At 35.9% G+C, this 18,058-nt stretch overlaps 1 protein-coding gene across 1 annotated transcript; it reads right to left on the bottom strand.

Moving 5' to 3' along the window:
• Window positions 1–236: 236 nt before the first annotated feature.
• Window positions 237–17,800, bottom strand: LOC141427399 (ras-related and estrogen-regulated growth inhibitor-like protein). The gene is made up of 6 exons (XM_074086766.1): window positions 17,535–17,800; window positions 5,659–5,715; window positions 3,663–3,739; window positions 2,888–3,069; window positions 2,266–2,452; window positions 237–1,584 (listed from the first exon to the last, which is right to left on the bottom strand). Exons 1-6 carry the CDS (start codon window positions 17,596–17,598, stop codon window positions 1,516–1,518), a joined length of 636 nt encoding a protein of 211 aa, XP_073942867.1. The 5' UTR covers window positions 17,599–17,800; the 3' UTR covers window positions 237–1,515.
• Between the last annotated feature and the right edge of the window lie 258 nt (window positions 17,801–18,058).

Here is an 18,058-nt window from a genome sequence, read left to right as displayed (position 1 = left end):
ATCCAGATATCACGTACTGTTTGGATTTTTTTTTTGATTATGTATCTCAACAACGTCCCAGAAATAACTCCAAAAGTTCCTCGTAATTAAACCTTTCTACCGTATTATACCTTCCAAGCAAACAAGAAGTTGTGTGAAAATAAGATATCGGAAAACGGAAGTAGATAATAAGTTAATGACATTCATTTGAATATGTATTCGCAACACAGGAAGAAATCAAAACGACATTTATAATAGATGCGTCTTTATTTAATAAGGTATCGGGTAAATATTAAATCAATGGCACATTTACATAGATATAAACTAATAATATGTACATGAGTAAACTTAATCAATTCACATTTTTCTTATAACTAATGGTCCAGGAACAGTCTTACAGGAGAAGATTCAAATGTTTCAGTCTTTTATAAATTTATTCGTAAAGTTTCAGATTTCTATCTTACCAGAAACTTTTGGATCTTCTCATGTTTCTATAGTAGGGTTTTTAGGCACTCTGCTTCAAATGTACACCATGTAATCACAATTTCATGTTTTGTTTAATATTTTTTGGTATACTTAAATATTTTTTGCAGGACGATTCAGAGTCCCCGCTTGCAAAAAGGAACAATCTAATTCTCCATTGACATTAAATATGTTTCTATCACAAAACACAATTTTTTCTAATTTTTTAAATAAAATCGTCGGGTGACGCAAAGGTCACTAAGTACCAAATACCTACTTAAAACAAAGCTCGTATCTCAGTATGAAATTACTAACTAGATACGACTTTTTGAAGAACAGTGACAGAAGTTTTAGTGAGTTTTGCTTGTTATCAGGCGAAATATAAGCTCACATCCAGTGGTTAACAGTTTTTAACTTTGCTGTTTATACGTACAAACAAACACGTTATACATACAAATGTAAAATAGGTACATATTGCACCTAGAAACGAGATTGATAAGTTGTATAACATTATCTCATGTAATACAACTACAACAATAAAATAAGTTATCATCAATGTACATGGACTTTCACTCTGTTACATATGGCTTTCTTCAAGAAATATCTAGTATTAACTAAAATACACACTCCTTTAACAATAAACAATATTTCAGCAGAATAATCGGAATTAACATAACCGTGTAGGTAGGTAGGTACATTTAGGCACGAATCATCAAAAACTATGTCTTTTAAATAAAATAAATAATACTTCATTTCAATAACTCCGAAGCTTCACATTGCGGAGGAATACAGACAAAATAATGGGATACAAACTGACCACAAAGGTAAAAAAAGTTCAAAGATTACGTATATCTTCGAACTGAAATCAAATACCAAAAACCATGTCAATGCATGTATTTACTCCAAGTATAAGTACAATCCCAAGTATTCTTTCTATCGAACCCATTTCAGCCTTCTACAAGATTCCTTTCCATATTCGACAAATCGTCAAAAAGACGAAGAAATTCTGCCTCAAGACAGCCAAAAAACTCCTTCCAGGAGTGAATAGCATCCCACAATGTGTGGATAGTAACTTCATATGCTTAGCGATGGCCGTTTCTTGCGTACACTCTTATTGCTCAGCCCCAGAATTGAACCAATTACCTGTAAAAGACAAAGAAGGTTAAAGTTTAACACTGACATTAAGTGTATAATTTTTTCAACTTAGGATCCACACTTTTAAAAGTGGAGTTATAGTCGGTCTTCACGGTCTTCTTCGGTCGGTCGGTCATATAACAATCTTAAATGTAATGAAATTTAAGAATTTAGAAATAAACATACACATCTTACCTACGTTTAATTTGCGCGTAAGATATAGGTGCAATAGTAAACCCTGTCAAATGCAGATAAAATTTTCATACTTTTCCGGGAGCGTATCAAAATACAAAAAGTTTGAAAACAATAATGGACAGAATACGTAATGACCACTTGAAAAATATAATATAATACACTTATTGATAAGACTAATTAAGTTCTTGAAAAAGTTATTTGATCGTATTATCTATACATTCGGTTTATTTTATATCAACTGAACATTTCTGTGAATATTGCAAAATCTTCACACTTTATACTAGGTATATTTAAAATGGGAAGTATTTTCTTTTCTGTGCTCTTATCATAGCTCTATGCAACTGTACATTTTAGAGAATTATAAGCTGGACCTGTAGGTACACGTTCGCTGCTGGACACAATCTCCTTTTAGATTGAGAGACCTTGGAATGAATGAATTGTACAGGTGCATGGGCTCTTTTAAGTTTATTTAAGAAGTTTTCATATAAAACTTACCTTAGACACAGAATAAGCGGCGAGCTTGCGCCTCGGCGTGGGCAGCAGCAGAGCGAGCGCGCGCGCCTCGCGCAGCAGCGCGTGGAACGCCAGCGCGGCGCCCGCGCACGACTCCGCCGCCGACACCTCGTAGAACTGGCAGCCGAACCGCAGCGACAGCTCCTGACCCTCTTCAGCTTTGACGACTCTGTTGAAAGGAACTACAATGAAAAACTACTTCGTAGGTTCTAAAATGAGGAGACGTCCACTTCCAGATCCTACTAATATTATTCATTAGTGGGAAAATGTGCGCGGGTACATGTATGTGTATCAATAAGATAAAATTAAGTAGGTAAACATATTTACTACTAGAATTCGATTTAAATCAATGAAATATAAGAATACGAATTAGAATCTAGTATAATTCCTGGATTTCAATTAAACGTGGTAGGTATACACGGCGAAGTGGCAAGTAAAGGCTAGGGTGTGATATCCACGAATTTATTTTCCGACAGAGAGAAAGAGAGAGAGTGTTGTGAATTTGAGTTCGTATTTACAGTCGATACCCAGAAAAAATAAAAAAAAGAGTAGACTCCATTTAGCATCACAGTGTTACCCACCTAAACACTTGTACTGAACTAACCTGGCATGTTCCAAGTCCCTCTTATTCCCGAGGAGGGTGACAGCTGTACAGCCAGGCAGCCTGGTGCGTTCCAACAAAGCCAGCAGTTCTGCAGCAGCGAGGAAAGACCTTCGGTCGCACACGGAATACACTACCGCGAAGGCGTCGCCCCACCGCAGATGTTCTGCCAGACAGCCCCGTTTCTGAACAGAAAAGACCATTTATTTTTACGCTTTCGCTATCTGACCTTATCGGAAAAAAAATATTTTGAAGACCCAAGGCTATTTTTTTCCGAGTTTCACGCTTAAGGAATTATTTTGAGCGCCCAAGCTACATGTTTCATCATCTTTGTTCAGATATTTATACTCTCAATTATCGGAACAGAAAAAAAAGACTACCAAATTTATTTATCAACCATAAGTTCAGACTTCAGTGTATATTTATGTTTTTGTAAGGTCTTAGTGCTTCTACAATAACAGTTCAAAATGTACCAACTGTAGAGCAATAACAACGAGTAGCTTTTCATATCACATTGCACGGAAAGCAATCCGTTATCTGTTTTATTTAGCTCTTCAGTATAGTCTGCTAATGTGCTTCTATGCAAATAACACCGTATAAAAATAAAACACAGCTGAGCCTATAAATTCCGTAACGAATCTAATGCATTTTTTAATGTACTAAACTTCTCTTGTTTATCAAAAGACGGCCATTGCAGATGAGACTGGTCCTCAGCTTTTGGACAAATGCCGAGACATTGCGCATTCTTTGCTTAAAATAATTATAGTACGGTATTTACCGCGCATCCACATGTATCTAGAATCTCTACTTCAGATGTAGCACCGTCGAATGCAACTCTGTGTTGGTACAGGAAATCTGAAAAAACAACAAATTGTTAGTCATTTGACAATCCTAAGACTTCCCAGAACTCCAACAAAAACAACAACTTAAAAACATCAACAGGACGCTTCCACTTCCATCATTATAATAATTATATAATGGGACACTTGACACCAATTGACCTAGTCCCAAACTAAGCAAAGCTGTACTATGGATACTAAGCAACGGATAAACATACTTATGTAGATAAATACATACTTAAATACATATTAAACATCCAAGACCCGAGAACAAACATTCCTATTGTTCATACAAATATCTGCCCCGGCCGGGAATCGAACCCGGGACATCAAGCTTCGTAATCAGGTTCTCTAACCACTTGGCCATCAGGTCGTCGTCATAATTGTAAAGTTATAGGTACTTCAATCTGATGTGTTGTTTACAAATCAGATCGGAACTACGCATGTATTTTAAGTACGCTTAACTTTTCAGAATATTAAATCCAATTTGATGCATTTTGACCCTGTGAGAAATATCTTCCAGGCTTAGTCATCTTTCCTGGATGCTCAAAATGTTTCATTAGATAAGGATCTACTGAGACAAGGGATAGAGCTCAACGACAGTACTTTGTACTCGTATAGTTACTCTATGAGCATGACTCATACTAACATCGTTTTATACATACAATAGCTCTGAAATTAAACTTGTAGTTAAAATTTAGATCAAGGGCAGCGCTAGCACTAGACTAATTTTGGAACCTTTTCTTTTTCATTGAACGTAATTGGGTCATAAATATTGTGAAAATTGAATGAAGTGTAAACAGGGGCTTGTAAATGTTTGTGTTACTTATAGCTTGTTTATAAAACTAAAGAGGATTTACTTATTGTTATGATCAACAGATATTAATTACGACTTAGCAACTTGTTCATTACACTATACATTATATACAATATAATTCACCTTTGAATGCGAAGTTTGTCTTTTAAGCCGTGACCATGATGGGTCTAAAGAAAACAATTGTTTACGGATGTAACCACTGGCATTATCAAGCTCATACACATAACCCACCCGCACGGACTGACTTCCGTCATATATTGCACGTCAATCACGAATCTATTATGTATCTAAGCTGCATTGGACAATTCCATTTTGACCTCATTCCTGCGTATTGGCTTTCTGAAACTCTATGTCAGTCACACGCTTCTAGGTTACAGCAGGTTAACCTTACGATTTATTTCTAGATTATGTTCATTACCAGGTTTCGTATTTTACTCTGACGGAGATAGAACTTGTTAAATCTTTGGCAAAATGCAAATTCCTTACGCAGTCCTTCTGTTTCCGAGTAACAGTTAAAAATTATAACCAAGTGACCATTTAAGGTACATCCCAACTTGTGATCCCAACGAAATCCCATAAACATATAACACGTAATAAACGCTATGGAGTTGGTAAATGTAAGTTCTTGGCATTAAAATGTTCTATATGTAAATACAAGCACTAAGTATAGTTTTGCCCTTTGTCATCGAGTAAATACGATTGACTTCACCCACGTCTATGTATTTTGGGAGTAGAAGGTACTACCGATGTTACACTGAATGACTGTGTCATCCACGTGAAAAAAATAAAACGATTGAACACTAACAAATTAAAAACGTAAACAATAATAACCTCAGGTGCGCATACCAAAAACAAATGACGATAGTACCGTACCGAGCTCTCTGCAAGATCACTATCTGTTGAAATATCTCAATCAGACGCTATCAAAGGTCGACGGCCGCGCGGCAGGCGCCGGTCGCCGCGTCCCACAGCCTTGGCTTCTCTGTCGTGCCAATATCGCAAATAAACCACCGTTGGCAACTCTTGGCATAGGACAACCTGCTCGAAGGGCTTTATACGTTCCTAAACATTCTAGACATAGCGAGGCTAGCGCAGAAGCGTGCCAAATCGATGCTTACCGCCGGTGGAGCTGTATTCGCCGATGTAACGCTTTGTTAGATAACGGACCACCACAGCTGCAACAAAAAATAATCAGTTTAGACGGCCAGTTCGTTAGCCAATGAGCATTAAATATAAAAAAATAAACTGTCATGCTGATTTAGAATTATTTATACTGAATCGATAAAACATAAAAACTTTGTAAAGCATCTACGGTTCGTTACTTTGTAAGTGGACAGTAACAGTGTTCTATAGAAAGTTATAGGTCTGTGAATAGAGCCAACTATCTTGCCCAATAAAACAGTGCACTGGAAACAACACCAAAGCTTAGAGAAAGCTGCAATTAGCAAGTAATTGGTAAGAGGTGTTACAAAAGTTTTGTTCCTGAATTAATTAATAACTACAAGTCTCAATTAGAGGGAAAGCAGACAATAGGGCTGCATGCGCGTTAACCTCGACGTAAAGAATTTTAGAGATTTTATACTTCGTGATTCGTGTTTGAAGCTCTCTTATTTACAACAACTATATAATATGCATAATAACAGTATTTCGAGGATTTTGATTATTTGATTGTTAAGCTTATGCTTTAAACTTATCAATAACTCTACCATAAAATTAGACTTGCATATTCTAATGTATATATTATCTATTTAGTTATAGGTACATACAACTGTTGTAATCTATTTTATCTTTCATCTAGAAAAGCAATTAAAATACCTACATTTAAAATTATTTTTGAAGCAGTTAAATATTGCTCTGTATAATTTTACGGCGCTGCTGATCACTAACTGTAGTTGACATTCACTACTACCCCAGATTACCCAATAGTTTAACTATTGCAGTCCAGATTTATTTAGAGTCCGCAATAAAATGTGTCAACAGTTTTAATTGAAACAGGCACGAGGGAATTGCAGCACCTATGCTCTTTGCTGGTGCTACTTCCAATTTCACTAAAAATGTCAACCATACTCTATGATACACTTTTAAATTAATATAAAATTTATAAACATCGTATTTTATCGAGACAAAATTGATCTTCAAATATAAATTTACTGTATTAACCCTTCAAAGTGTGATATATGTTTTCTATATTTATGGCGCAGCATGAGTAAGAAAATTTAATATTCGACTTTAAGCATCATGTAGGATTTTAAGCGCTAGAGCAAGAGTGTCTGTGAAAGATGGTGCGTCATAAAGATCAGAATGATTCTTGAAATGATATTAACGTCTGGTCTCATCAGCTGGCGGTTTTATTGACTCGAGCAGCAGTGTACGGGTTCATGGCAGATAGATAAACATGTCATTCTCGTGTTTATTGTCAGAAAAGTCAGCTCCTGGTTTACGATGGACGCTAAAAGTATTCAAGGTTTCATTACAATGTAACAACAATGTTCTGGTTCTGTTAGTGTGGATGTACTAAATCATAACGTCCACTGGACTCTGCACGTACTTATTTTAAAATTGGTTATAATTCAGACATTGTAGCAAGACCAAATATGTTACCTACCTGTGCTAATAATTGAGTTCAAACTCAAGCTTCCTTTAGGAAGTCCAAAATTATACTTGACGGAAGTATCGTGACTGCTATCTTACATTTGATGCGGATCTCAGAAGACAATGACATTGTCTCAAAACATGTTTACGGTTGATCCAGCCATGGTTTAAGGTCAGAGAGTTAGCCGTGAAATAATAGCTTCTCGAACTATCGGTGTGTTAATTGCGAATGCTATCTATTGAGGCTGTCTTTATGTACTTTCCTTTTATTTCTTTACAAATGTCTACAAGAAGTCGCACGTTGGGATGTCAGTGTGTTACTGGGTGTTTGTTTTGAGGTCTGCTAACGAGTAGCATTGAAGTATTGAAGTATCCGGTTGATTAGGATTCACTCTACCGATTGGCAAATATTAATTGCTGATTATATTCAAACAAATAATATTTGAAGAAGTGTTTAGTATTGCGATGTTGTTCTGACACCAATGTTAGTACATTTATTTAAACAAGATAAGAACGCTACAGTTTATATCAACTGTCAAAGTTATAAATAGGTATCGTGGATGATTCTGTTTACCAACAAAGCTACTGTAATCTCGATCGGGTACATAATTACGATCGTGGGAAGTAGAATCGTGCACGAAAACACCGGATCGTCTAGTCTTACACATTCGCTTTCGAAAGCAATTGTGGCTACAGATATAATAAATACCTCCTTCAAATTAATGTCGACCATAAATTAATTGATCAGGCGATAAAGTAAAAGTAAAACTTGGTTACTAACCGAGGTGCAAGCTTAAGTACTTTAGCGTGAAATGTTTCTGAATCGGAAAAGTTGTTTCCTTATCAAAACATGCTGAATAAACATGCGAATCGATACGAATGCTCAATTATACTAACGAATACTTTCACTACGTACTGACACTACTGTTCAAGGTAATCTACAAGAACGTATATCGCAACAGACTGATAACGTGTCGCCTACCAATAAGTTCACGTCGAACGTAACCCTACTTCGTAAAGGTAAAGCAGTTAGTCGCAAAAAAATAAAAAATACTTCATATTTAATATAAATCACTCTTTTATCACGATTGTTAAATTTGTGACCAAGTCGTATATTTATGCTAGTGTTAAAGCCATTAAAACTCTTAACAATATTTCGTAACCCGTTGCAGTTGACACAACAATACATTTTCTTTTAATCGAGATATTGAAACCATACGGTTCAACCGAATAGCGGATTCATGTCATGATTTATACTCAGATTTTAAAGAATAACTTGTAGACACATAAATTATTCGTTCCGAAATAAATTGGCAGCCAAATCGGTTATACCCTTTAAATGGATAAACCTTTCTTTGTTTTTAACAACAATAACAAAAAATTTATCATGGGGTCAACGACTTAAACGACAGTGACGAAAAATTATAAATAATGAAACATTAACATCTGTTGCCGGTTACATAAGAAACGCAAACATTAATTTCCAGTTAACTTAAGTACACACGTTTGCAACATCACGGAAGGTAGAGTTCACGCTTTCGGATGTTGAAGAAATTCTAGATTCATTTCCAGAATGTACGGTACTGGTAACGAGAGCTATAACGGTGCTTGCAAACCGAGGACTAACCGAGACGTCTGTGAGTGAATAAGGTAGCAAAAGCTAAATGTTAATTAAGAACATCGGGCGGGGTGATTGCAGACACGATTCCGCCGCTCGCCACGCTAGTCCCAGTAATTGGACACCCGACTGTTTCATTTGCATTTTTAACGTCAATTTTATTTCCTCGCGTTATTTAAGTAAAACTTTACTAATTAATAGCTAAGTTTGAAGCACCAATTGACGCTCCGTCATCGCGATAGTGGCAATGTCAAAAATAATCTCCGATAATTATGACACGCGGCGCATTCTCCAAGGATACTCATGCAGCTTTCACTGACTTATTGACATCCATGCGACTTGCTAATTCTGATTTCTCCCGACCAAGTTTAGAATTTGACAGGTGACATTTTTCTCAACAATGATGATAAGCTTTACGTGACCTACAAATCTAGAATTCTGGGTCCAACTCAAATCAAACAAAGATTTAGAAACTTCGTGTACACATACATGTCAGATTTCAATCAATGTCAAAACGATGGCATATTATTCTGTTTTTTATTATTTTTACCCAGATTTTTAAAATGTAACTCTTGTTTAATCGTTTAACCCCAATGTAGGCTGTACAACAGTTTTAACGCATGTTTTCGAAAGCCGTGAGTAGCATTCTCGTTGAAGATTGCTGTTTCACATTGTGCTTCATCGTTTTATTTTTTCCTCATTCCACGTCCGTCCGTTAGCGTTCTATTATTACTGTGGATACTATTTTTAATCTCCGGCACTAAAAATAAATATTTCGGGGAGAGTTTATAAATCGCTGAGTGAGTAACTCAATCGCTTACGACACAGCAGGGCTACTAAGCAACTCGAACTCGAAGTTCATGTCGTGCGGTCCCTCTCGCTCTCCTATTAAATATTATAAGTGTCAGAGGGACCGCACGATACGAATTTCGAGTTCCGAGTTTCGTAGTAGCCCTGCAAGGTTGCCAATAATATACATGAATGGTGCGGAGTAGCAGCACGTCATCCGTGTGTCAAGCAAGGTCTTATCTTAATTTCCATTCTTAGTTTCCTGAGTATTTCTGTGACTTATTGAGGGTGAAAAAATTCATTTAATTTGTATTGCAATTCTTCCCATCATCTCGTAATTACTTTATAACTCATTTTCAATTAAAACGTTCATTAATACAGTATTTGACTATTTTGTATATGTTTTATAAATTAAAACTACACAATGCCTGTTATCGAATAGAAAAACAATTTTTAAGCTACCTTTACAAATAACAAAGTCATAAAGGTTTCAAATTCAAGATAAGACAGAGAAAGGCATACTGGCATGTGACGTCACACACCAGTACCGCCATACTTGCTGCATAGAGAAAAGCGTTTGAGAAAGAGACAGGTATATAGATTTTTCAAAAAATCACTATAAATCCAATTTTCAACCGATTTAAATTTTCTCTTCGCTAAACTATCGGTTGATCTATATTTCCATAATAATATTAAGATATATATGGCAAAATCAGGAGTTGTCAAATACCGTATTCCATGGGGTGGTGATTTTCCTTTTTAATTAAACGCAAGATGTTAATTATATTTAAACATGAGATTTTCGTAAAAAGCTGTTAACCCTAAACCAACGATACCAATGAAGCAATAGGTATGCCTGAAATGTGAAATTGCCAAAAAGTAGTTTGATATATACATTTTTGTTATCTTTAATTTTCATCCCAGCCTATATAAAGCCGCGGGTTCACGGTGCATGCAGGTTGCTTCCATCCAAAGGAACTGGAGGTTTATGGGGAAGGTCTATGTCCAACAGTGGACGTCCTACGGCTAATAAGATGATGATAATGATTATTATTATTAATACGACTGTGGCTACTGATATTGGATTTACTACATTCATATCGGCAACCCTAACACGGGGGTCCCACAGACGCTTGACCGGGTGACTCACAGTCCGGCGGCATGCGCCTTAGCACTATAAATACAGCACTGACATTTACTCGCCCGCGATCTAGTCCGAATGCATCCCACTGCCTCAAACTTTATGATACGACCCAATTCACTCACTTATTATTGCGCGTGACAATTGACTCACAGGTTTTGTGATACTTGCTAATTGTGTTTTATTATTCATGGAAACTATGTGTCTGTAAGAAAGTTTCTGTAGCTCGAATTATCGTAAGTGCGTCTACACATGACATTACTGAAAATATCTAAAGTATCTCAGGTTGTGAGAATGAAAATATGAAAGTGTGCCAACATAAATATGAAAAAATACTCCCAGATAAAAAACAGAAATCTGATGAAAGAGGAACCAAATATTTCCATAAAAGACGTGTACCTAAAGTCAAATTTATGCCAGTACCCTTGAATGACTCCTTTATTTAATTTGTACACTTTTATGTTGTATTGTTTCAATGAAGCTATGTAAGCAATAAAAGCCCAGGTTCGAATCCCGGTGAGGGCAGACATTTGAGTGATGAATATGAATGGCTGTAGGTACTCGAGCATATTATAGATCTACATTTATCTTACCTATACATAAGTAAATCTGATGTCTACCCATATATTATAGGTCATATTTTATTATAGGTCATGGTACAAGCTCAAAATGTGTTAATTCTCTCACGATATTTATTTATTTACATACGATAATTAAAGTCAATATTTTGCATACCAACCAAATACCAACATAATTAGTAAAACTGCCTAATGCCTTAGCCATAATGTTTTCAAGCCTTAAGCGATGCCTTAAGGCTGCGTGCGCGCCGAGATAACAGCTTAATCACATAATCAAGATGCGGTCAGTCGTGATTGATTGTTTTGTGTAATTGCGTAATGCAACGTGGTTTACTGGAAACGTTTACTCGGATATTAGGCTGTGTTTCAACGAGAGCCGGGCGAGGATGTATTGCGAGGAAATTTGTTTTTCATAAACCAATAGAAACACTTCATTTCATTTCCTCGCATAGCAATCTGGTGCGAACAGCTGAGCACAGCGAGGCGATATAAATGAAGCGTTTCTATTTGTTGATGAAAAACAAATTCCTCGGAACACATCTTCGCACATCTCTGGTGGTAACGGAGCCTTAGAAGCCCCGTAGCAAAATAAAGCGAGTTAAGTATTCTTTGGAAATTAAACAGATTCGTTCACGTTTTTCCAGAGATCTCATTAAACTCCGTACTGTCAGTAAATAAGCAAAGATATTAATACCCAACGCATCGTGACTCAAAGGTAGTTTTTAAGTTTCTTTGAATTATTATTTGCTGAATTTCTCAGGAAGTTTCAGAACTATTTTAAAACATTTTATCTGAAGAGTTTTGTTTTTATTTATTTGTATGATTCAATGCATCAGACTAGTCGTTACAAGTGTATGTATAAATTATTAAGTACCTATATGTTAAGTACATAAACGTGATGATACTTTGTAATGATATTGAGTGAAAGTAAAAATGAAACACCTTTTTCAGATGTGTTAAGTGTTTAAAGCGAATAGTTGCAGCTTCGGAGACATCAAAGGCTTTACTAGCATTTCAATGTGTATAATACCTACAAGATTATGTCCATAAACGTAAAAGTCGTATCCAAGTTTCTACTTTTGCCATAAAAATCTAATAAAAATACTGTGAATCCGGCGTTGAATCAGTGAAGAGTTGTTGCTATAAATTCGTTTACTTGTTCACTTCTACTTCCAGTTTCCCATAAACGCAGGAACTTTCGTTTGGTAAAATGGATGGTACAACTATTTTCACATAGTTACTTTTTTGTACTACTGCAAAAAAGATTTGAGAATGACCAGACCAAACTACGTGTAGCTACTTAGTTAAACATGAACAAGATTATTCCACAAGATTCTTGTTGCGAAATTATAAAAAAGTATACAGTTTAAAAAAAGTACGATGTTTTTTCTGGTACTAAAAGTGGGCAGCATAAGTTGCTCTACTTTTGTAACCGAATTTTTCATTTACCTGTTACTTATGTTTTTACTTCTACTTTTAATTGCCGCATTGTCTATTTATTCCCTAGTTTCACTTTATTTAGGTATCTAGCATAATTATTCAAAGTCAAAGTCAAAATATCTTTATTCAATTTAGGCTAAAACAAGCACTTATGAATGTAAAAAAAAACTACCACCGGTATGGAAAAACCTCTGTTGAGAAGATTATTTGATTTAATCACATATTTCTTTTAGAATATAACCACTACCGGTTACTTTTTTTATTACGCCAATGTCACAATGACAGTAGATAATTCTTCACCATAGATACCATTATAAAACTTCAAGTATCGGATACGATTACTCAACCGCCAAATCATGTAACTTACCTAATCTCTCTTAATTGTTGTGTTAATGTTCTCAAGTGTTTCCCAAAACGACATCCGAAGATACTATAAATCAATTTCACTGGCTTTCGCTGACTTATTGTTTATACTTTCTATTGCATAGCTCAGTCTATTAGTGAATCAAATGATATTAAGTATTTTACGCTTTTATGAAAATTTAAGCATAGCTTAAAATTAAGGTGCAGACACTACGAAGATAGTGCGCAACTTCTGTAGGTTTTGTTTGTTAATTTTTTATTTATTTATAATTACACTAAAAAAAATCACTTAACTAAGTGATATTTTTTTTAAACAAGAAGTGATAGAATCGATTGTAGAAAGCGCTTCACATCTCATATTAGTAAGTTCCGTGTGTAACCAAATGCCAAAACTTCTGGCGTTCCAATGAAAGTGGGTGTTTACTTAGCACGGTATTTTTTTCATCGCCGTATTGATAATAATAATATTTATCGTTTAAGTTAACACCAGGTGCGCTTGCTAAGCACGTCTGTCCACAGCGGTAATGCGTAGGATCAACTGGATAATAATAACTTAACAACATTGTGCAGACAGCGAGAATGAACAATGATCTAAGCTTTTCTCATTCCGGTCTCCATAATTATTACCGGCCTGTAATAACTAGTTGAGTGTAGAAGCCGTTTCACTTTGACGGCTCAAATATTAGCAAAAGCATACTGAGTATCTCTGTATTTCTAAATCCTTTGATCCATAAATATTACGCGAGAAATAAGAGCAAAAATACCCAGTTTATTTTTCTAAAGGAGCGTGTGTGGCGGAAGTCTTAATCGTGCAGAAACTGTACTTTAACTGAGTTTAAGTACTTTTTTTTACAAAATCTGAATACAATGTGGGTCTCTGCGCACCTGTCCGCCCATTGCGAACCGATTTCGCTTTAATTTAAATTGCATGCGTAAAATTAGCTTCTACGGCGAACGGCGCAAAATACGCAAAAAATCTCGCCACGAACCGACCGACAAATTAGACCACCATGAAATCGGAGATACAACTTGCTCCCTTTGTAGCGAGAAAGAAAACCATTATACTTTTGCTTACCCACATTTTATTCTTCAACTCCCAGGTAAGGTTCAATACTACTTAATAGTAAACTAATAAAAACATATGATTCACACCAGCGAGTACAGTTAACATTCCTGTTAACCATAGTGGACTGGTCTGAAAAACTTTCTCAGTTACCTAGTACATTCCTGTATAAGGATAGCTCGGCGGATGTGATCAGTCTCGGTTCCAGCCCACAAACGCCTGCGCACTGCGCCTGCGTCTGGCACCAAGTCGCATTTCTTCTAGGTGACGAATGCTCTGTACGGGAGTCATAACACGATGATGCCACATTTCATTCAGATGTGCAAGTCCTTTTAAGGCAGCAAACTATCGTACGTAATTTATGCAAAACTTTTAGAGCATTTACATTTTTGCCAGTCAAAAGTGAGCTCACTTTTACGGTACCATTGCTAAATAGCTAGCTTTTTACAAGATAGATTTTAAAGGTATAAAATTTATGGTGTATGACGTAAATTCAAAAAGATTGAATTGCGCTAAGTACGAGAAAAAAGGATTTAGTTTCTTCGAGGTATCGCAGGTCAGCGTTTAGCAGAGCCAATTTTGTCAAAACACCCAAAACGCCTAATTAGGACCCACCGAACAACTTTTACCTACCAGAAACATTTTACCGTATTTTTAACACAACAGCAAGTTGCTACAAGCGTTGCTCCACTATCCGCGGTTATTTACCTTTGCAATAACAAAGCAACAAGCAATGTTAACATGCGGAAACAAATATTCAAGTATTTTCTGCATTTAGCTTCAATAAACACTATGAACTGATGACGAATGCTGAAACTACGTACACCAGAATCCTGGAGTACAACACAACTTTACGAGCACGCTACTATTTCGCGATGCTGACTAACTGCCGCACGGAAAGTTTCGATATATAGCAACTCAATTATTGAGCTGTGATTAAGGCATTGCGGGGCTGTTGTTGGACTGATATAAATAACATCAAACTGCGACCACCTTTTTGCTACCAATATTATGATAACTTCCAAAATACGTAATAAATAATACGCAGATATAAAATAATGGGTATGGCACTGATACTCAAAGTTCTGAAATTATAATCACAATTGCGAGGGAGACGGATTTTAATTTGATACCAGAAATGAAGCCATTTTTAGTATGACGTATACGTACTTTCAAATACTAAATCGAAAATATTGTGTACCTACATACTTTAAAAAACTGACAGTTCACGTATGAAAAAATATTTTCGTTAATATGTTTTTTTAATTGCGCCTTCCGTATTTTAACCACAAATTTGATTTGTTATTATAGTTTACTTGTAGGAAGGGGTTGGTCAATATTCTTTTTTTTTCTGAAAAAACTTTAAAAGTACATACATACTAAAAATAAAAATGAAAATTTAATATCCTTGTAACCAGACCAGATATAGTTCGCAATTTTTTGGTTTCAGATTTGCCCCAAAAGCCCGCCCTAAATTAAAAACTAATTATTTGCGCAACATGTTCATGTTTGAACAACAAAAGTATGAAATGTACCAAATTTGAATTTAATCGGCCCAATAGTTTCAGTACAAATCGGCTGTGACAGACGGACAGACAGGCAACGGAGAGATCCTATAAGGATTCAGTTTTTCACTCGTATGTATGGAACCCTACAAGAAAATTGTCATGAAGGATCAAAACGAATGACTGTAATGATTTAGAAAAAGAGCCGAGATTATGCTGGCGGAACATGATAAAAGTTGTTATTCAATCGATTTACGATTGCTAGAATGTTGTTCCTACTAAATACGCGGATATACCTAGATATGGTAGGGATCCTAAATGTGTCACCTGATTCAGGTGGCATAAACATTAGTAATGCGCAATCAGTGATTACTTTAACGCCGCGTGAACTAAAGAATTTAATAAATACACAACTATTTTATCAAGATTCTTCGTGGAATTGGCCAGAAGGCTATTGACACAGTCCCTGAGTTATCAAGCAGATATGATTGAGTCAAAGCAAAGATAAGACCCCTTTGTTTCACACCTGCTAGTCTGAGTAACAAAGAACTGGTTAAATTCTACAGTCAATTAGTATTACATCGGTACGCAGTTTAACAACTTTTTATGACGCTCAATTTATATGTTGTCATGATTGACATGTCCATACGAGCGATGACAACGCAATAAGTAGGTATTGCAGCTTGGGTTTGAACAATAATAATATTTAAAAAATCCGTCGTAAATGATATTTTTACATAAATTTATTCGCAATTGAGTTAACTAACAATTATCAACTGCAGAGATATGCAAATTACCTACTATTAGGTACTTTTGTCGCAATATATTTTACTACGATAAGAAAAACTAACTATTATTTAACAGTTTTATCATAGACGATACCAATTTCAACACCTGAACCTAAACACCCACTTGTCACTAGTCGTTTATTTTGAAACAGTTTCAAAACACAAGATCAAGTTTACCAATAAGGGAAGGATTTAAGAAACAACTTCATTTCCATTCAAGGGCCAGTAATAAAAGGGCTTAGGGACAGCTAATGCATAACCAATACAGAGTATTATCGATTTCGTACTGGATCAGTAGAGCAAATTCAAAAGCTTCGCTAAATCACTAATACAGCAGTATAACTACTGTACTATGGTAGGATCGCCACCGATCTTCAGTTAAGAGCTACGAATTACATTTGCAAACTGGTCTACATAAAAAATACGTCCTGCCCCTGACCTGACATGCAAGCCTTGGAAACACAAAAGATTTTTGCAAAAGAAGTAAAACGATTCATTGAACCTTGTTAAAAATAGTGCATTCTATAAAGAACTCCAAATAATTATTATTTTCTAATTTAAAGAAATGTTTTTATTCAAGAAGAATGATCAGAGCACTCTTAATATCGAAACTATTTGGTTTCGAGTGGTCCAATTGGAAGTTAATGAACTCAACCGAGAGCGAGAGTCAGATGGACTCGAGTGGCAATGATAAATCAGTAGGATAACACTAATAGGCACCTGCCAGTCGGCGGTTAAACGAACAACACAAAAATAAAAGAAACGATAACAGTAATTAAATTAACAGCCTTAATTACAGCGTCCGGTTCTTTCTCATGATAAATCAAGGAATCCTTTCTTAGATCATTAAGTATAATTGATTTCTGTCGAGCCTTCTGGTCAAAACAGAAGATAATATTTCATTTAATCTTTCTCACTTTAATGTTTAAGTTTTAATGTAGTCAGACAGGGATAGAATAGCCATGCAGAGCCAACCAAAACTTGTAAAAAAGTTGTTCGACGTCGTTGTGTTATTATCTTGGCTTTTAAAATAAAAACGAGAATGCTTCTGAATTAAACTCATTCCATCTCTATGAGTCAGGTGCGCATGCCAAATAAATTTTCGATTTAGCCTTACCCGATTTCCCGCATCGTGCACTGCCAAGCACCACTACTCTTATTCGATTAACTGTCATCTTCATTAGTCTTTGTTACACTTTACACAAAATTAATATACTTTTATATATTTTCTATCTAAAAACTGTAAGCCAATATCCGTTGATAGAGATTTGTTGGTTATGATATCCGAATCGTGTGTAAGATCGCGTTGGCGCCAAAAACAGCTGTTGTACAATGATGGCGGACGCACGCGCGCTCGACGCACCTGCCTGCGAGCGACTGGCGTCAAACAAAAATTGGCGCAGACTCAGATAGCGCAATGGCATTTGAATATGTAATAACTAATAACAGTTGTAGCGTAATTTAAGGGGGCTCAGGGTATCTGCTGATCGGAATGCAGGTGTGTCATATCTTAGTTTGATATATACGCCTTCACATTGCATCTGAAACTACTGGAACATGTAGTGTAGTAGTACTGAAGGTGAAACTCTCCCCGAAGCAAGAACGTGTATGCCTAAAATGACAGGGAATATTTTAAGTCAA

This window comes from Choristoneura fumiferana, chromosome 4 (genome assembly GCF_025370935.1).
Source record: "Choristoneura fumiferana chromosome 4, NRCan_CFum_1, whole genome shotgun sequence".
NCBI classification, from domain to species: domain Eukaryota; kingdom Metazoa; phylum Arthropoda; class Insecta; order Lepidoptera; family Tortricidae; genus Choristoneura; species Choristoneura fumiferana.
The sequence above is the reverse complement of the archived record's forward strand: the minus strand, read 5'-3'. Positions and strand labels throughout refer to the sequence as shown.